Source organism: Diabrotica virgifera, chromosome 2, assembly GCF_917563875.1.
Source record: "Diabrotica virgifera virgifera chromosome 2, PGI_DIABVI_V3a".
In the NCBI taxonomy this organism is placed as follows: Eukaryota; Metazoa; Arthropoda; class Insecta; order Coleoptera; family Chrysomelidae; genus Diabrotica; species Diabrotica virgifera.
In genome coordinates this window covers 158,332,286-158,354,850 of record NC_065444.1, presented here as the reverse complement: position 1 = coordinate 158,354,850, position 22,565 = coordinate 158,332,286, and the positions used below count along the sequence as shown (strand labels likewise).

Sequence of the window (22,565 nt, the reverse complement as noted above, 5' to 3'; positions counted from 1 at the left end):
TATAATATCCAGCTAACATAAATCTAAATTTTAAATTTCCATATAAAGACAAAAATATCAACAAATTGTCTATAAACGCATTTGAACTAGATCCAGCCCTGTTCAATTACACTTATCAATTTATCGACCATGACTATTCCACTGCACTTCATATTTTTGTACGTCATTTGTGTTTGTCAGTGGCTGTTTGTAGGTTAAAAAGTGCGGCGTGTTAATCGTAATGGTGCTCTAGTGTTATTGATCGTTAAGTTTTTGTAGCACAGAAAAAATGTCATTTAACAGAGACGGTAAGAATAATTATGAAAATTTATTTAACTTGCTTATCACATGATTTCTGTCTGACTTTTACTTGACATTGAAATTTAAATTAAAAACTTTTTAGCCGGGAAAGAAAAAACTACTGTTCCATGATATTATGTCAGGACCGGCTTAAAAATATTTATAATATAAGTCATATTTTCCCATAATTGAAAAATAAAGTACATATTACATAACCTAGTCATAAAGTTTATAATGATAAAATGCGAATATCAAATTATAATATACTACTATCCTTTTAATAGATGCAGTTTTTTAATATTACAATTATTATCTACTTTCCCAAATATTTACTTGTGTTTATCATAATTTCCAACATCATATTTAAGATGCATTCATTTATTTATAGTTTTATTCTGAAATATTATTACATCAATATGTATAAATATAGATACCAATATATATGTAGGTATTAAAACAAACAGTTATTACAGATAAGTGTTATTTTTACTATTAAAGATCTTTAAACAAGTTATAAAATAGCAAATAAACAAGACTTGTTACTTGATAATAGATTTCTATGTTATTTATAGTCTCTTTTGTAGACTCTTTTAATATTTTAACCAAATGAAAAACTTGTCTTATAATGAAACATAATATAACAATCAAAAATACAGAAGGTGTATAAATCTATGTCAGTAAACTATATAGTAAACTTTGACAAATAGCACAAATTTAATAAAAGTACTATTGAAATGTTCTAGCAACGTACTTTTTATGCAACCAGTCTGTATCTTGAAATTAAAATCAGTAGAAAAGAGGTATATTGATAAAAAAAAATTTCCATGCCACTTCAACTCTGCTGAAGTGTTTATACAAGATATAAGTTTATGATAACGAAATGTTAGAATATTAAAAATTTTCGGAAGATGAAAATATATAACTATAATTCAACATACAAAAGGAGCTAAATGAAAACAAGAATTTAGGATACAAATAAAATTAAACAACATATTCGGCTGTGTGACTTTTAGGTATCAAATTCAGAAGCCCACGTGTTGTATAAAACTTATTATTTCAAGTTTTTTTCATTCAAATGCAAATCTCCTTCTTATATTAGATCTGTTTTTGTTCGATCTTAAGTAGTACTCGTTTCGTGACTTTAGCTGCCAGCTAACTCGCCATCATTTAAAAGTCTTCTTGGAGCCTGTTGGTCTTATATCTCTTGTCGCTCGAACTAGTCTGTCGCTATCTATTTCTCTAACCAGCTAGTTCTGTTCTCGTCTTCTATACCTTCCCCGTTGTACAGTTTTCTGTCCTTTGATATTGTGTCTTATTTTCCCAGCAATTGATCTCAAGGCTCACATTTGTGACGTTCTAAATATTCTTATTGTTTTCGCTGATGATACATAATTTATATATACTTACATTCTCATCTAACCTCATATCGTTGTTCCTCCAGGTAATATCCCTTAGATATCTTCATAAATAAGCTGCTGAATTTGCATCTTTTCACACTCTCCTTAACGTTTTCATAGCTGGATATTTCTATTCCCAAATACTCGAATCTCGAGACTTGTTCGATTATTTCTCCAGTATCACTAAACATTTCTTCTTAGATGGAGATATTTTTGTATTGTATACCTTAGCCGCTGCTTTGAATTAGTATAATTTCACTGTGGGTTTTCTTCTGTACCTGAGATCAGGATTGCGTCGTCTGCATAACAAAAAGTTTTCATTTGTTTTTCGCCCAGCTTGTAAGCCTGTACTCTGCTTTTAATTTTTTCAATGATAGTGTTCACTGTTAAGTTGAAGAGTAGAGGGCTTAAGCTATCTCCCTGTCTGATTCCATAATTGGACCGCATTATGTAATAACGGATTAACCGCCAAAAGTCCAAAATCGAGATATTAGTTCCATCTTGCAGCTAGGGTGCAAATATATGTATAAAAATATGTTTTTTTGTAAAAAAATTAAAAAAAAAGCTGTTTTTAAATGCCTGTATTAAGCGACATTTTTTATTTTATTAAAAAAATCTCGCACTAGGATTTGTAATATCGAACTAAACGCCAATAATGGTACATAATCCATTGTCATAAACAAAAATCCGCATCTTTGTAAGTGTAATAACGAATCAAGCGCCACGAATAGTCGGTTAATTCTTTATTACAAAACATAACATATTTACTAACGTTTAAGATATCGAATTAAAAGACATCCTTTGTCAGGTAACATCAGATTAAGCGCCAAATATGTCTCTTAATCCGGTATTCGGATCTTAACTCATGCACATCTTAAAAAATCATTAACGAATTAAGCGACATTTGATCGAATAACTTTTAAAATATAAATTATTTTTAAAAAATTTTAAACACATGTAAAAGTCTATTTACATTTGCATTAATATATTAAATATGAAACATGTCAGTACCATATTTTAGAAATAGTACCAAAAACAAATTTAAAATCTTTAAACCGATTTATCTCAAAACTACATTTTGGCGCTTAATCCGCTATTACATAACGCGGTCCAATTGGTATCTACTTCAGATGATAGTGCATTCTCGATTTCGTTTTGATGTTAGTGTTAATTCTTTTCATTATCTTTACCATTTTGTGGGACTGGTTTTGTTTTTAGTAGTTGTAATATGGCTGTCCTTAAGAGAGCAAATGCTACCCGCGAGCTGCTTGATAACATCAAATATAGAAAGATGGCCTATTTTGGACACGTAGTAAGGGGAGACGTATAATATTCTTCAACTTATTATGATGGGTAAAATCGAAGGACGCAGAGGAATTGGTAGAAAGCAGGCCTCTTGGTTGAAGAATATCCGGGAGTGGACAGGAATAAAGAAAGCAGAACACCTATTTAGAATAGCTCGAGACAGAGACAGTTTCGCCATGTTAATCGCTAACGTCAAGGGGACTTGATAGGGCACGTTAAGAAGAAGAAGAAGTTGTAATATATCTTCTAATCTAATGCAGTCAAACGCTTTTGTTAGATCTTCTTCTTCTTCTTTAAGTACCGTGCCCAAATTTTTAGGCGTGGGTAGCTTCCATAACAATTTGCCGATATCGTTCTCGATCTTGTGCGGCATGTAACAATTGATCTGCTGATAAGCCAGTCCGTTGACGAAGGTTTCGGAGCCATGAATATTTCTTTCGACCAATTCCTCTTTTTCCGTCGATCTTTCCATTGAGTATTAACTGCAGCATCCTGTATCTGCTACCTCTCATTATATGCCCCAGATATTCAAGTTTTCTCTTTTTTATCATCTTCATTAAGTCACCTTCGCCTTGACCTACTCTGTTTAAGACTTCTCTGTTTGAAATGCGTTGAACCCAAGATATTCTGAGCATTCTACGATACGACCACATCTCAAAGGCTTCTAATTTGTTCATCATGTTAACCTTCATGATCCAGGTTTCACATCCACATAGTAATACAGGATACACATAACATTTTAGGAACTTGATTCTTAGTTGTAAGTTCAGCTGAGAGTTGCTCAGAATAGATCTAAGTTTCATAAATGCTCCTCTTGCAATTTCTATACGAGTTTTAATTTCTTCATCCGGATGTAGTGTCTCGTTTATCGAACATCCTAGGTATTTAAAATGGTTAACTTTTGTTATTGATTCATCATTGACAATTAGTTGCATAGGGCCGACGTCTTGTTTACTAACCACAAGTAACTTTGTCTTTGTTGCATTTATGTTAAGTCCGTTATTGGAGCATTCTCTAGTGACTCGATCAATAAGGAATTGAAGATCTTCGATATTTTCAGCCATGATCGCGGTGTCGTCTGCATATCTGATGTTGTTAATAGTTTCTCCCCCGATTCGAACTCCACATTGTCCTTCCAAGGCTTCATTAAAAATTATCTCTGAGTATACGTTAAACAAAGTTGGGGATAACACACAACCCTGTCTGACACCTCTTTGAATGCAAATTTTGTCTGTTTCTTTGCCGTCTACCAGAATAGAAGCTTCTTGATACCAGTATAGATGTTGTAAAAGTCTCAGATCTTTATCGCCTATTCCAATCATTTCTAGATATTCAAACAACCTTTATGTTGAACTCTATCAAACGCCTTCTCAAAATCTATAAAGCAGACGTAAATTGGTTTCTGTACTTCCCATGATCGTTGAAGTAATGTTAACATTGAGAACAAAGCTTCCCTTGTTCCCAATCCTTCTCTGAAACCGAATTGTTTGTTTCCCATTGTCTCTTCACATTTCTGCTTGATTCTATTAAGAATTATCTTAAGAAGTAGCTTGAGAGAGTGGCTCATGAGACTAATTAGTCTAAAGTCTTTACATGATGATGTATTAGGCTTTTTTCGGAGTGGAATAAATGTAGACTCTAACCATATCTGTGGCATCATGCCAGTCTCGTATATATGGTTATAAATGTTTGTTAGTTGTGAGACATTGTCGTCATCCACAAGTTTGAGCCAGTCTGATGGTATTTGGTCAGGGCCTGGAGATTTCCCATTTTTGCTCTGTTTGATGGCTTTCTCTACTTCCGCTTTTAAAATACTAGGACTTGTTAGATCTACAAAACTCATATAAGAAGGTTTGTTATTGCTATATTACAATGCTTTATATTGCATCTAAAGTTGATCTATTTTGTCGAAAGACTTGCAGCTTTTCACTAATTATAATATACAGGGTGCCCCGAAAAGATTGGTCATAAATTATTATACCACACATTCTAGGGTCAAAAATAGTTCGATTGAACCTAACTTACCTTAGTACAAATGTGCTGATAAAAAAAGTTACAGCCCTTTGAAGTTACAAAATGAAAATCGATTTTTTCAATATATCGAAAACTGTTAGAGATATTTTATTAAAAATGGACGTGTGTCATTCTTATGGCAGGAACATCTTAAACAAAATTGTAGTGAAATTTGTCTACCCCATAAAATGTTTTGGGGGTTTTGTTCCCTTAAACCTCCCCAAACTTTTGTGTACGTTCCAATTAATTCATTATTGTGGTAACATTAGTTAAACACAAAGTTTTTAAAACGTTTTGCTTTTTAATGTTTTTTCTATAAACCAGTGTTTATCGAGATGCCCTTCTTTTTTAATATGTTTACATACAATTGTATGGGGGTTTGTTCCTTTAAACCCCCCAAATGTTTGTGTACGTTCCAATTAAACTATTATTGCGGTACCATTAGTTAAACACATTGTTTTTAAAACTTTTTTGCCTCTTAGTCTCTTTTTGATAAGTCATCTTTTATTGAGATGTGGCTTCTTTTTCAAAATATACGTAAAAATATAAATTATAAATTTTTCAGATTATTAACAGGTTTCTATAATCGTACTTAACCATATTATACAAATATGTGGTGGATTCGACAAATATTCAAAATATCTCGATAAACACTGGCTTATCGAAAAAGTACTGAGAGGCAAAAATGTTTTAAAAACATTATGTTTAACTAATGGTGCCACAATAATAATTTAATTGGAACGTACACAAAAGTTTGGTGGGGTTTAAAGGAACAAAACCCCTCATGAAATTTTTATGGGGTGCACAAATTTCACTTCAATTTTTTTAAGATACTGCTGCTATAAAAATGCCACATATCCATTTTCAATAAAAAATCTCTAAGAGTTTTCGATATATGAAAATAAAACGATTTTCATTTTGTAACTTCAAGGGGCTGTAACTTTTTTTGTGTGCACTATTGTATATAGGTAAGTGAGGTTCAATCAACCTATTTTTGACCCCAGAATCTGTGGTATAATTTATGACCAATATTTTCGGGACACCATATTTTTTTAAATTGTCGAAAACCTTATTTGAGGTGCGAGATTTAAATTTTAGGGATTATTGTTAGATTAATATTTAAAGGGTGGCAAATATTTATTTTGTGTTAATTAAACTGAAACCCAAGGGTTATTTACACAATTAAGTTTTTGTAGAATGATGTTCACCACAGTGTTTGCTTCTAACAAAAATCCTTTTCAAGAGTAAATATTATCAGATAAATAAACACAAACGATTTTAAAACTGACTAAAAAGATTTTTGATTATTATTGCTTAAATACACAAATTACCAAGCCAAAAATGAAACCAGATTAACATTTTTTTTTTAATTTTTTGTACGTAAAAATTTTTTAATACGTTTGAACCATTAAAAAGAGCTGTTAAAAATTATAAAACACAGAATAAAATAAACAAAAATATATTTAAAAATAAAATAAAAATTTTATTTTTAATTCAGTTGCAATGCGAAGGCAAAACAATCTTACTTCTCAATTAGAATACGGAGCGCAGTCCAGTCCTCTGAATCGCGATTTTCGGCTCTTATTGGAGCCTCATCGGAGAGAACGTAGGCTTGTTCTCCATAAAAAAATATATTTTTTTAATACGTCTTTTTGAAAGTTCCCTTCTGACTGCAGTCGTCTATCTGCTTCTACCTACTTCTAATTAGAGATAGCAACTATACAGGGTGTCCCGAAAAGATTGGTCATAAATTATACCACAGATTTTGGAGTCAAAAAGAAGTTGATTGAACCTCATTTACCTATATACAATAGTGCACACAAAAAAAGTTACAGTTCTTTGAAGTTACAAAATGAAAATCGATTTTTTTTTCAGATATAGAAAACTCTTAGAGATTTTTTATTGAAAATGGACATGTGGCATTCTTATGGCAGGAATATCCTAAAAAAACAACAGTCAAATTTGTACATCCCATAAAAATTTTATGGGGTTTTGTTCCCTTAAACCTCCCCAAACTGTTGTGTACGTTCCAATTAAATTACTATTGTGGTATCATTAGTTAAACACAATATTTTTAAAACTTTTTTGCCTCTTAGTATTTTTTCGATAAGCCAGTTTTTGTCGAGATGCGGCTTCTTTTTTAATATGTTTACATAAAAATTTTATGGGGATTTCGTTCCTTTAAATGTAGGCCAAATGTAGGCTATTGATTATGTACTATAGAAAGGAACTACAACGTTAACGTGGTTTATTATTTCATATGGTCAATGAATCTCTATATATGAAAAAACCGCGGAGTGCTACCATCTAAAGGGGTGCGTTTTTGAGAAATGGGTGAATTAGTCCATGGGAACAGGTTACATTAGGGTGAGTTCTATGCACTTTTGGTACAAACACGTCTACATAAAAATTGTTTCTGGTTAAATTTTCTATGTAAATATAGCTTTTTAAAGTCAAAGATACTTTTTTACAAAAATTGATTCAAAAGAAAAAGCACAAAGAAACCCAAAAAAAAAGAAATTTTGTTTTTTGTCCCATAACTTTTGCCCACGGGGATATAGGTATAGATAGATATTCCTTTACAGAAACAAAACTTACATATTTTCTCTTTAAAATGATGGTTGGTGGAGGTCAGTAGGATTTACGGTTTTCGAAATATTATTTTTTAAAGTTCGCCACTCACAGCAATTTTGGGCAATTTTCCTTGTTATTTCGCAAATATTGTTCTGTAACTTTTTTCTACGGAACTTTAGGCATATGCAATGGTACATGTAAGAGAAATAGAAATCATTTACCTTTATAATGTTCTACTGTATAATGTTGTACTAAAGAGGTTATCTTTTTCAAGATTTTTTAATTTTAACGAGTTTTTATATTTATAACGATTATTTTTAAAATTTCCAATTATAACTTTTTTTTCTACATTTAGGTATATATTATATAACAAAAAAAAGCTTATTCTGTTTACTTTAAAATGGTGTATTATAAAAAATTCTAGGATTATTTTTGAATAAGATACGCTTTTTCAAAATGTAATAAGTACTTGCAACGATTTTTGATTTTAGGATTATTTTTTAAATTTCTCATTATACCTTTTTTATGTGATTGTGTGTTATGATTGAATCTTATTTTTTATAGGTAATACTTTAGATCCACTTGACTTGGCCGGGCATACTTCAAAATATGGATTAATTCCAATATTTACTGTCAAAGCTCCTGCACCACAAGCTTTGCTTGAAAAAATAGCATGTAAATGTACCAAAGGATGTACAAAAACTGCGGTTATAGGAAGATAGGAATTAGTTGTTCAATATTCTGCAAAGGGTGCATGTGCATGGGTACTAATTGTGGGAACTCTAAGATAACTGAAGTGTCAGAGGAAGATATTAAAGCTAATGCTAACGAAGAGATGGACTTTGATTTTGAAAATTTTTTAAATGTCAACGTTTAAATAATTTTAACTAAAGTGATGTTTTATAAGACTAATGTTTATGTAATTTTTGTAAAAAAAAAATAATTTTAAATAATACAGGTAAAAAAATATCAAAGAATCACTCGGTTTCCAATATTTAAATATAGATGATACATCATTTTAAAGAACAGAAAGTAAGCCCTCTTTATTGAGCAATACATAGTATATTCATGTACAAGAAAAAAAGTTATAATGAGAAATTTAAAAAATAATCCTAAAATAAAAAATTGTTTTAAGTACTTATTACATTTTGAGAAATAATATCTTATTAAAAAATATTCCTAGAATTTTTTGTAATACACCATTTTAAAGTAAACAAAATAAGGTTTTTTATTATATAATATAATATATCCCTAAATGTAGAAGAAAAAAAGTTATAATGAGAAATTTCAAAAATAATCGTAAAAAATATAAAAAATTATATTTTTTTTATGTTAGGTATTATATAATATATAATATAATATTATATTACATATACTATATATAATATAATATTATATAATATATAATATATTATATAATAATAATATTTTATTTTTACATTACACACACCGGCAAAATTAGCCGAACACCGTAAAAATGGGACATGTTTGATGTCTCAAATTTCCTAAACCTGTTGTCCGATTTGAGTGATTCTTTTAGTATGTTATAGCCTTATTATCTAAGAATATCGATGTAATAATATTGTTGCTAGACCGGTAAATGTCATTTTATACCGGGTGTAACAATCATACTGTGTTTTTTCTTAAATTTCGGAACACCCTGTGGAATATTCTAGCATATATAAGATAATAAAATTAAAACTCGATTGTAGACTTATGTTTTCTTAACATTTTTTTGATTCATTTGATTATGTTGGAAAATAAAAAAGTTATGTGCTTTAACAACTAGCCATGTTTTTTATCAATAAATCCTCATAGTAGGGGAGGAAAGTATGCTAAATTTGCAATTACTTGAGCGTTATTGGGACCTATTGGATTGTGAAGAGTGGTTGCTAAAACCAAAAAAAGTTAAGTTAAGTTTTCCATAAAGTGTGAGACTTTCCATTTTTTAATTTAATTTTCCATTTCCACCAATCGTTTTTTTCCGATTGTAGCGCCATCTATCCATAATAGGAAAAAATGTTGCGAATAAAAGTTGCTTATTTTTACGTCAAGGATCCAAATCTGCAATAAAAATTGGGGGCTCCTAGTTAATATTTTAAAGTAACCCCCCGCCTAACCTCCGTGGGGGATTGTGTTTGGTGCCATTCGATAGATTTTTGAAAGATATTGAATAGGTGTATTTTGCAGTTTTACGATCTGATGTTCATTTCGAAAAATATCGCAGGGTTTGTATTTATAATTTTTAATTTACCCCCCACCCTCTCCGTGGGGTGTCACGAGCCCCCACGGAGGTGGGGTGGGGGATTTAATTTAAAATCTTAAATAGGGTCGCCAATTTTTATTGCAGATTTGGATTCTTTACGTAAAAATAAGCAACTTTTATTAGACACATTTTTTCGAATTATGGATAGATAGCGCTATAATCGGAGAAAAATGATTGTTTCAAATGGAAAATTAAATTATAAAATGAAAAGTCCCCCACTTTATGGAAAACTTAACTTAACCTTTTTCTGATTTTAGCACATACTTTTCACAATACAATAGGTCCCCATAACGCTCGAGTAACTGCAAATTAAGTATACTTTCCTCCCCTACTATGAGGATTTATTGATGAAAACATGGATAGTTGTTAACGCACATGACTTTTTTATTATCTCGCATAAGTAAATTAATCAAAAAGAAAAATGTTAAGGAAGCCTAAGTCTACAATCTAGTATTAATTTTAATATTTTACATATGCTAGAATATTCCACAGGGTGTTCCAAACTTTAAGAAAAAAACACAGTATGATTAGTACACCCGGTATAAAATGATATTTACCTGTCTAGCAACAATATTATTACAACGATATTCTTAAATAATAACACTATAACATACTAAAAGAATCACTCAAATCGGACCACTGGTTTATGAAATTCGAGACATCAAACATGTCCCATTTTTAAGGTGTTCGGCTAATTTTGCCGGTGTGTGTATAATATAAAAAATTGTTAAAAGTATAAAACCTTGAGAAACCATAATATCTTAAAAAAAGTAGTACAATGTTATACAGTAGACCATTTTAAAGTTAATTAATTTCTATTCCTGTTACGTGTACCATTGCATATACCTAAAGTTACGTAGAAAAAGTTACAGAACAATAGTTGCGAAATATAAAGGAAAATTGCCCAAAAACTATAAATCCTAATTACCTCTACTAAACAACATTTTAAAGAAGAAATATGTAGTTTTTTTCTGTAAAGCAACGTCTATACCTATATCCTCGTGGACAAAAGTTATGGGACAAAAAATAAAATTTCTGTCTTTTGAGTTTCTTTGTGCTTTTTCTTCTGAATATATTTTTGTAAAAAAAAGTATAATTGACTTTAAAAAGTGATATTTAGATAGGAAATTTAACCGGGAACAATTTTTATATGTATAGGTATGTTTGTACCAAAAGTGCATAGAACTCACCCTAATGTAACCTGTGCCCAGGGACTAATTCACCCATTTCTCAAAAACGCACCCCTTTAAGTGGTAGCACTCCGCGGTTTTTTAATATATAGATGTCCATTGACCATACGAAATAATAAAACCCCGTTAACGTTTTAGTTCCTTTTAGCTAACGTATTTTGAATATAATGCCTAATAGCCTAATGTTTGTGTACGTTTCAATTAAACTATTATTGCGGTACCATTAGTTAAACACAGTGTTTTAAACTTTTGTGCCTCAATAGTATTTTTTCGAGGTAACATGTGAATTATAAATAAATTTTCATATTATTACTAGGTCTCTATAATCGTACTTAACCATAACCATATACAAGTAATATGTGGTGGATTGAGAAATCATATTCAAAATATCTCGATAAAAACTGGCTTCGAGAGAGTACTAAAAGGCAAAAAGTTTTAAAAACATTGTGTTTAACGAATAGTACTACAATTATAATTTAATAGGAATATACACAAAAGTTTAGGGGGGTTTAATGGAACAAAACCCCCATAAAATTTTTATGGGGTGCACAAATTTCACTATAATTTTGTTTTAGATATTCCTGCCATAAGAATACCACATGTCCATTTTCAATAAAAAATCTCTAATAGTTTTTGATATATTGGAAAAAATTGATTTTCATTTTGTAACTTCAAAGGGCTGTAACTTTTTTTATGTGCACATCTGTACTAAGGTAAGTTAGGTTCAATCAACCTATATTTGATCCCAGAATCTGTGGTATACTTTATGACAAATATTTTCGGGACACCGTGTATAATATGTTTCAATAATCTTATTGGCAAATATTTTTGTTGGAATTTTAGTAGTTTAGAATTATTTCCAGATAACCATCATTATTTATGATTATGTTCATATATTCCTAGCTTATAACATCTTGCTTACTCTTCTTCTTTGGATGTCGTACGCTATGCAGCATGTAGCAGTTCATGCTGGTTGTATAATGCTCAGATCCTTCTTCCGCTCTTCCTATTACCGCACTGACATCAGGTATGCTGCATCAGTTTCTTATGTCTCTGAACCATGAATGTTGCTTTCGCGCAGGGTCTCAACGACCCTCAACTTTGCTCCTCGAGATGATAGACTAATATAAAAAAACACAAAATATGTTTTAAAAACATTAATTTTTAATAGCAGGTGGATATAATGGCGTTTTAGGATAGTTTTTAATTAATATCTAGTTTTAGGAATTATATGACTGGATAACGAAATGTTTAAATTGCTTAAATATTCTGTTTCTTTTCAGAACATCAGCACCTCAGATACAATCCACTCAAATCAGAATGGATCTTAGTATCTCCACATAGAGCTCTTCGACCTTGGAGTGGCCAAGTTGAGACTCCGCAAGTAGAAGTAGTTCCACAATTTGATCCCACTAATCCACTATGTCCTGGTGTTACTAGAGCTTCTGGATTAGTGACTCCCAAATACACCTCTACATATGTATTTACCAATGATTTTCCAGCTTTACTGGAAGAAGGTCCAGAACCGGAGCCCAGTGATGATCCCCTGTTTCAAACTAAGGCGGCTAAAGGGACTTGTAGGGTGATCTGCTATCATCCACATTCCAATGTATATCTTACAAATTTGAAGTTGGATGAAGTAGTCGCGGTAATAAATGAATGGATTAACCAACTTAATGACTTGGGTAGGAAAATTATTTTCTGTGCCATTTGAATTACACATTTTAAAATGTAATTAAATGAAATGGTCAACTAACGACAGAAAAAAAACTAACATAACTTTTAAATGTTGGCTGTTGTTTGTGTTTTGAGAAATTTTTGGCAGTATTAATACTGAAGCCATATAGGTATCTGAAATCAGCTTCTTGGTCTAAAATAAAGAGGATTCAGATTCAATTACAAAATACGGCGTCTAATATGTGCCTATACGTATTTCGAATTCAACTTATTCTCATCAGAGCACCTATGTAGAAGCACTGAACTGGAATCAAATATTTTCATACTTTCGGTGTAAGTATTAAAATAATTACAAAAGATGCAACTAGCACCATATATGCATCGTAAGTCAAAATGAGGTAGGAACTAAAATTCAAATTATTTATCCTCTGCGCTTTTTAAGATGGAAAAATACAGCAGAACAGACTGACGAAATACTCGACAAATTAATCTATAATTATTGCATTCACGACCTGTCGTTCACCGTGATAATAATCTTTAGCCAACTAGTTAGTTTTATACCCACAAAAGTGAATAAAAATATAAACTAAAAGTAAATGTCAGATCTTATTACAGAATAAGGTGTCTACTATGTGCTTATAGTTAAAGTGAGTTTCATCCAGAACGGGGTGTCAAACAAGGATGTATACTATCTCCACAGTTATTCAATATATATGGGGAGCATATTATTATCAAAAGAGCATTTGAAGAATGGCAAAACCGCATCTCAATTAATGGCCATAAAATAAACAATCTACGTTTTGCAGAAGACACAGTCCTTCTTGCAAATAGTCAAGCAGAGCTGATTGATCCTATACGAATGGTCGAAAACGAAACTCAACGATAGGAACTAAAATTCGAATTATTTATCCTCTACGTTTTTTAAGATAGAAAAATAAAGTGGTGAAATACTTGACAAATGAATCTGTACTTATTGCATTCACGACCTGTCGTTCATCGTGATAATAATCTTTAGCCAACTAGTTCCTGTTATATCCACAAAAGTAAATAAAAATATAAACTAAAAGTAAAGATGATTCAGATTTTATTACACGATAGGGCATCTATTGCTTGTGCTTATACTGCTCAAATTCTTAGGTTTAACCATTAAGGTGGTAGGCACAAAATCGTGTTCCAATGCTATTTACATGCATTCATTTTATTTGAATCCTGAGAAAACTAATAAATATTTTTGAAAAATTTAAACGCAGAATGATTACATTATTACCGACGGCCGAAAGTCCCTTGGAATATACAAAAAGTTGCTTTTGAATGAAATATTTGAAATTAAAAATCACACTAAATTTTGTTTTTTTACCTCTGTAACTTATTAAAATAAACATGAAGTATACAAGTTTTCAGGGACTTTTGGCCCTCGGTAATGATGTAATCTTTTATTCGTCGTTTGAATTTTTCAAAAATACTTATTAGTTTTCTCAGGATTCGAAAAAATGAATGCATTTAAATAGCATCGGACCAAGATTTTGCGCCTACCTCCTTAAGGCAAGGTATATTCATAAGAACAATTTTCGGATTATTTGCTGGGTATATTGTTTCACTAGTTTTACGAATTAAATTGTACTTCTAGTTTGCACCTGGGTGAATTTTATGAAGATCCTCTAAAGTTCTTACTATCAAGAAGGCCGATGCTATATGTGCAGTAATATTAAAAGTTCGTCATGTGACTTCTGGAGTTATTGTAGTGGTTCTTCTTCTTCTTGTTCAGTGCCTTATCCGGTCCGGATGTTGGCGATCATCAAGGCTATCATTGTTTTGTTGACTGCTCTGCGAAACAGCTCCGCGGTGGTTATCCCAAACCATTGTCGGAGGTTTTTCAACCACGAGATACGACGGCGTCCCGGTTCCCTCCTGCCAAATACTTTGCCCTGCATGACGAGTTGAAGAACTCGATATTTTTCTTCGTTCCGCATCACGTGGCCAAGGTACTCAAGCTTACGTTGTTTTACTAAATTAAGCACTTCTTTTTCTTTTGTCATGCGCTGTAGGACCTCAATATTGGTGACATGGTCCACATAAGATATTTTTAGTATCCTCTGTAGATCCACATCTCGAAGGCTTCAATCCTCTTTTCAGTGGCTTGCGTCAGTGTCCAGGCTTCAACTCCATACAGTAGCACCGGAAGAACGTAACACCTCACTATCTGCATCTTTGTTCCCAAACTGAGATCACTGCAGCACAGCAAGGATCTCAGCTTGATAAATGTAGACCATGCCATTTCAATTCTGGATCTAATCTCTTGAGCGTGGTACCATTGTGAGTTGAGGGTAGTTCCAAGGTAAGTGAATCTGTCGACTCTCTGGATCTCTTCGCTATCTGTCATTAGTGCCCCGGGATCTAAATTTACATGGCTGACAACCATGAATTTAGTTTTCTTAATATTAAGGTTCAGTCCGCCGTTACGCTCACAGTTCTCACACGGTCTAGTAAGGCCTGTAGATCATTTAGGCTGGTTGCTAGTAATACAGTGTCATAGGCGTAGCGGATATTATTGATGTATTCACCGTTCACTCGGATTCCCATTTCTAGGTTTGTGAGGGCTTCAGTAAAAATTTCCTCAGTGTATATATTAAAAAGAGTCGGCGAGAGCACACAGCCCTGCCTTACTCCTCGCATGATCTTCACTTGGTCGGTCAACTGGTCTTCGACCTTGACTTGAGCACGCTGGTTCCAGTATAAATTCATGATGATCCGAATGTCCTTCTCATCTAATCCTACTCTTTCTAGGGCGGTGACCATCTTCTGGTGCTGGCAACGGTCAAATGCCTTGGCGTAGTCAATAAAACAAGCATAGACATCACAACTAACATCGCGGCATCTCTGAACCAGAACTTGTAAGGTGAAAAATGCCTCACGTGTACCCATGGAATCGCGGAATCCAAATTGCATTTCACCGACATTTTCCTCGCATTTCTTGTAAATTTTGGCATGTATGATTTTAAGAAAAATCTTAAGTGCATGACTCATAAGGCTGATAGTCCGGAAATCTCCGCCCGTTTTCTCAGATCGTTTTTTTGGTATTGTTACAAACGTTGACAATAACCATTCCTCTGGGATATTACCTGAATCGTATATGGCGTTGAACAGTTCAGTTAACTCCTTCGTGCTTACTTCACTCATCACCTTAATAAGTTCGACGGGTATTTCGTCCGAACCTGTGGCTTTACCATTCTTAGACTGTTTTAAAGCCGCTTTCACCTCGCTTTCTAGTATTGACGGCCCTGTCATGCAATTTATTTCTGGAAGTTTGCCTCGGTAGTCCCAGAAGAGTTCTTCGATGTACATTTTCCAGGTCACCAGCTTCTCCTTAACTGTCGTCGCCAGGTTGTAGTGGTTGCATATTATAAAACCACTAGGACAAACCAACCTCCATATTGCAACCACTACAATATTGAGATTGGCCTCCAATAAGATTTGTTCGTAGTTAATGTATATTAACCTAAAGCAGTGTTAAATTAATTGTTGTACATCGAACACAGTGGACTACTACATACAAAGCAATGACCGACGGCATTATTATTACACTATGATACAAACCTTCGAGATATATACCTGTCGCTATAATAGGCAAAGCTCTAGAGCTTTTTTGGCATTTAAAACTTAACAGGAAACCACTTCTACTATATTCTAAAAAGTGATTCGAAAAAAAAAAGAACTATTATAATCAGTACACAAATTAGCTTTTTCCGAAATTATATATTTGAAAATAAAAAAAACACGATTTTTTGTTTAGAGCAAAAAACCTTAATGTTATATCAAATTTAACCGTCATACTTCCAATGAAACTTTTGTAGAAAATCAAAAACAAACAATTTTGTTTATACAGAGTTGGGATAAAGTATGGAACCAAGCAAATATCTTTGAAACGAAAAGAACAATATTTATGAAACTTTGCATGCAAGTACAGTGACGCAAAAAGCATCTGATGCCATATTTTTTGTTACTACTCCACTCCCGGTTGCATATTTACAGATGCTTGCGTGTGTAGACACCAGGGTGTTGAAATCAGTTAGGGTTTGGAAAAACAGTACATTTACACATGCTAGCGCGTGTTGACACCACGGTGTTGAAATCAGTTAGGGTTTGGAAAAACAGTACGTTTACAGACGCTAGCGTGTGTTGACACTAGGGTGTTGAAATCAGTTAGGGTTTGGAAAGACAGTACAGTTACAAATACTAGCAGATTTGGACACCAGAGTGTTGAATCCAGCTAGCTTTTTTAGTACATAATTAATATACATGCATAAATGCTAACGGCTATTGACTTTGATTTTATATACCTACTGCTGTGGAAAAATATTTAAGTGATTTAGGTATTAGTAAATAATTAAACGTTGTTGGGATATAAACAATAATATATTAACACAAAAGAACAACATAAAAAATAATGTTGCTCTCAAGCTATTTGCTTGTGGAATTTTTATAATTAACTTTTTAGATGGGAAATAAGCCACAATTAAATTGAAAAAAATAATTTTATTAACGTTTCGATGCCCAAATCGGGTGTCGTTGTCAAAATAAAAAATACTACTACAGGGTGTTTGGTAAAGAATGGGCCATAGCTTAACCTCAGGTTCCTGAGGTTAAAATAGGCCGATTTAAGCTAACTTACCTTAGTACAAAGTTTATAATAACCGAGATAGAGGGTGTCAAAGTTAAACTTTTTTTTTATTTATTATTGAATATTTCCTGACAGGCATGAGATATCAACACGAAATTTGGTATGTGGGGGTTTTTCGGGACGAGAAAACTAAATTCCCTACCAAAAGTTATATGTTTCCCAGAGGGCGCCACATACGCCTTTCAGCACTAATTTAATACGTTCAATTTTTTTTATCCGTCACTCCGTATAATTTTGACATTAAAATTTGTATTCCTCTATTAGTATTACTTAAAAAAGGTATACCTCTATCATCTCCCTAAACTCAACCGTTTACGAGATAAAGCATTTTAAATCTGCGGTGCAATATAATTTTTAGCATATCATTGTAGTTACATCAGAAAAATAACTTAAAACCATAAAATTATCCAAAAATGTATCGCAAATTTCTTCAAATGGAATTTGCGATGCAATGCCATAAATTTTGAGAACTGGCACAATTATTATGGTTTTAACTTATTTTTCGGGTGTAACTACAATGATATGCTAAAAATGATGGTGTATCGCAGATTTAAAATGCGTTTATCTCGAAATATAGCTTTTTTAAGTAAAACTAATAGGGGAAAACAAATTTTAATGTCAAAATTATACGGAGTGACGGATAAAAAAAATTTAACGTAATAAATAAGTGCTGAAAGGCGTATGTGGCGCCCTCTGGGCAATTCATAATTTTGGTAGAGAATTTAGTTTTCTCGACCCAAAAAAACCCCACATACCAAATTTCATGTTGTTATCTCATATCTGTCAGGAAATATTCAATAATAAAAAAAAAGTTTAATTTTGACACCCTGTATCTCGGTTATTATAAACTTTGTACTAAGGTAAGTTAGCTTAAATCGCCCTATTTTAACCTCAGGAACCTGAGGTTAAGCTATGGCCCATTCTTTACCAAACACCCTGTATATTAAATAAAAATGTTGTTGCTTAGTAAAAAATTCTACTAATAATTTTTTTAATCTGACTCATTTATATTGGCAATTCATACATGTTATACATATTATTATTTTAAAGTATTATTTACATATTATTTTAAAGTATTTTTTACTAAACAACAACATTTTTGTTTAAGTTAGTAGTACGTATTTTGTATTTTGACAACGACACCCGATTTGGGCGTCGAACCGTTAATAAAATTATTTTTTTTAAATTTAATTGTGGCTTATTTCCCATCTAAATAGTTAATTAAAAAAATGCCACAAGCACATAGCTTCAGAACAACATTATTTTTTATGTTAATATATTATTGTTTATATCCCAACAACGTTTAATTATTTATTAATACCTAAATCACTTAAATAATTTTCCACAACAGTAGGTATGTAAAATCAAAGTCAATAGCCGTTAGCATCTATGCATGTATAACCACTAAAAAAGCTAGCTGGTTTCAACACTCTGGTGTCCAAATCTGTTAGTATTTGTAAATGTACTGTTTTTACAAGCCCTACCTGATTTCAACACCCTAGTGTCAACACACGCTAGCGTCTGTAAACGTACTGTTTTTCCAAACCCTAACTGGTTTCAACACCGTGGTGTCATCACGCGCTAGCATCTGTAAATGTACCGTTTCTCCAAACCCTAACTGATTTCAACACCCTGGTGTCTACACACGCAAGCATCTGTAAATATGCCTCCCGGTTTCATCGGAAATACCCTTAGCTTATTTACTTTAAATGGGACACCCTGTATATTTTTGCACATTTAAAAGAACTTGTTGTTTTTAATTCATACATACCAAGTTTGGAAGAAAAAACTAATAAAACAAGAAATAAATCTCTTTAAAGTTAAAAAATAGGTTAATTTATTTACGTTAGATCCATGATATTAAAAATTAAAAAAATAATTTCAAATGTTGAAAATGTTTGCTGTTCAGCTCCTGACAACGTGCAAGCCTATAAATAAATTTGTGAGTCACTTTTTGCATGATTTCTCCACGTATTAGTTCACATTCTTCAATTATTCTTTGTCTCAAATCCTGCAAGCGTGTTAGTCGCCTAACGTAAACACGTGATTGTAGATAACCCAAAAAAAATCTAACGGGTTGAGGTCCGGAGAACGAGCGGGCGACTCTATGAATCTTCTACGTCCAATTCATCGATTTGGAAAATTCACTTCCACAAAATTAAAATTCATCATAACCGATTAATTATCATTAATATTTCAATACGATCTTCTTCACTTAAATGAACCATTTTTAATACAACTTATTTCTGCCAATTACTTCAGTAACAGTTTTACCTACTATACTAAATTCAAATAAGTAATGCAGTGCATGTAAACAACAATTTTAGTCTACAGTATAGATGGTACTCGTTTATTTCCTACTACATAATTTAATTATTAATACAAAAAATTATCTACAGACACTTTTTAACAAATTTTTTTCTACCAAATTTGGTATGTATGAATTAAAAATAACAATTCTTTTAAAATCTGCAAAAATATACATGGTGTCCTATTTAAATTAAATAAATTAGGAGTATTTTCGGTGAAACCGGAAGTGAAATGGTAACAAAAAATATGGCATCAGATGCCTTTTACGTCACTGTACCTGCATGCAAAGTTTCATAAATATTGTTCTTTTCGTTTCAAAGATATTTGCTTGGTTCCTTACTTTATCCCAACCCAGTATATAAAACCTTATACTACTGGTTCAGTTTTCGCAGAAAAATTAAAAAAACCGCTAAGATTGTCAATTTTTTGAAAAATTCGTAACAAGGGCCCTTTTAAAGTTGGAGTGTGCGTTTAAATAAATTTTTATCCTGGTAAATTGGTGTTTCAGTACATAAAGAAATCCGAACTGCTTCTGCAACGATTCAAGGGTCATCTAGGTAGACTTCGCTTAGCTGATTCTTTTCATGGTATATTGCTCCCGGATTGGAGTGTGTGTTTAATTAAAGTTGTAACCTATTAAGTTGGTGTTTCACTACATCCAGGTAGACTTCGCTTAGCTGATTCTTTTCATGGTAATATACCAGCAATACCATGAAACGAATCAGCTAAGTGAAGTCTACCTAGATGACACTTGGACAGTTGCAGGAGCAGTTCGGACTTCTTTATGTAGTGAAACACCAATTTACCAGGATACAAATTTATTTAAACGCACACTCCTAACCGGAAGCAATAATTGGTATGTGATTCGAAAAACATAAAGAACTGTAATGAGTACACAAATTAGCTTTTTCCTGAATTTTATATGGGAAAATCTTAAAAAAAACGCGATTTTTTGTTTAGAGTTAAAAACAATAATGTTATATAAATTTAACCGTAATACTGCCAATACACTTTTGTAGAAAATCAGAAACAAACAATTTTTCTTTTATAAAACCTTATTATTACCGGTTCAGTTTTCGCAGGAAATTAAAAAAACACCGCTAACATTGCCCTTTTTTGAAAAATTCGTTACAAGGGCTCTTTTAAAGTTGGAAGACTGATGTTCTGGATAGTTGTTATTTATAATACGTTATCTAAACAGGCGTAAGGTTGACGACAAATAGTTTTTTAAAATCTTAGTTTGACTATTTTGCACTGGTATTTTGGATGGCTCAGTATATTAAGTCAAGTTGTCTGATTTTAATTTAGAAAACATATTATTACAACAAAATTTATTTTCCAACTTTTATCTTCCATTTTCATTTAAATATAGCAAAAAATGAAAAAAGCGGCTCCGAACACAGCCGACGAGAGAATATATAATAAGGAGAAGTTTGAAACGTACGTCTGCACACTTCTTCTGTCTATATATCTTTTTTTTCTTGAATATGTTTCTATTTTGTGATATTATTTAATATTTTTAGGTAAAACGTATAAATGGGTACAAATTTTTGAAAATCGGGGTGCGATGATGGGCTGTTCCAATCCCCATCCCCACTGTCAAATATGGGCATCCACTTTTCTTCCAAATGAAGCCAGAGTTAAGGATGAAAACTTACGCGAATATTTTGCAAAATATAATAGACCAATGCTAGCTGATTATGTCCAAAAAGAAATACAGAAGAAAGAAAGAGTTGTATACGAAAATGATGAATGGGTAGTGGTCGTACCTTATTGGGCTCTATGGCCATTTGAGACAATGGTTCTTCCAAAACGAAATATAGCTAGGTTTTCAGAGGTAGATACTAAGCAGAAAGAGGCACTTGCATTAACTTTACAGTCTATAGTTGCTAAGTATGACAATTTATTTAAATGTAACTTCCCGTATTCTATGGGTTGGCACGGAGCACCGACAGGTGAAGATTTGGGAAAGTGCAATCCCTATTGGACCTTCCATGGACTATATTATCCTCCTTTACTGCGTTCTGCCACTGTTAAAAAGTTTATGGTTGGATATGAGATGCTGGCTCAAGCCCAAAGGGATTTGACGCCTGAAAAGGCAGCAGCTCTATTAAGAGAACAATCAACTACCAGATTTGCCTGAATAATAAAAGTATTTAATAAATTAAAGTAGTTTTCTTAATTTAATGTTTTTTAATGTTTCAAATAGGACAAAGGGTCCTTCAAACCTCAATTGCCAAATGGCACATCATGGAACTTTTTTCATCATTATAGAAGGGAAAATTTGGAATCTTCAGAAGACATATCAGTCCAAAACGCCGCCTGACTGACCTTAGTGCAGAATTCATTCTTCGTGGTCCCTGTGATATTTTCCGAGGTACTTCAAAACGCCCTCGTCGCCGAGGATACGCCGAATGCCTATCTGCCAAACCAGACTCTTCTCTGTCATTCAGCGCTCCGAACATGAAATGGCCGCTTTAATAAAGCCGATGCCGCACTGCAGGAAGTTTGGTAGGATGGTGGATGGAAGATACCTGCCTGGCGACCATCCAGCTACTTATACCACGAATAACAAAACGACGGTAGTCGCAGTGGCCTTCTACTACCATCTAACCATCCGGTGGTCCGCCAGGCGTCTATCCACCCATATCAGTCGTGTTTGATAATCCATCCGGGTAGCCTGGCTACGGAGGAAAGTGTAATAAGTGCTTTGTATAAAAGAATGGCAATTTGGGAGGACCCAGCAGACCCAATATGTGACGAAACATTGCTTAAAATATCTGTTTCATTTATTCTTTGCAGTTGCATAAAAAAATCCAATATTCAAGTCAGGTGAATTTAAAAATTAATTTTACCTTTAAGTCGATTTTTATCCA

General features: G+C 32.6%; 2 protein-coding genes across 2 annotated transcripts in view; one reads left to right on the top strand and one right to left on the bottom strand.

Moving 5' to 3' along the window:
• Positions 1 to 22,565, bottom strand: part of LOC114330641 (probable RNA-directed DNA polymerase from transposon BS) — a 212,038-nt gene that overhangs the window by 24,303 nt on the left and 165,170 nt on the right. The window lies entirely within an intron of this gene.
• On the top strand, positions 115 to 21,871 carry LOC114330642 (probable galactose-1-phosphate uridylyltransferase). The gene is made up of 3 exons (XM_028280043.2): positions 115 to 287; positions 12,308 to 12,709; positions 21,213 to 21,871. The coding sequence occupies exons 1-3, from the start codon at positions 269 to 271 to the stop codon at positions 21,830 to 21,832; spliced, it is 1,041 nt and encodes a 346-aa protein (XP_028135844.1). The 5' UTR covers positions 115 to 268; the 3' UTR covers positions 21,833 to 21,871.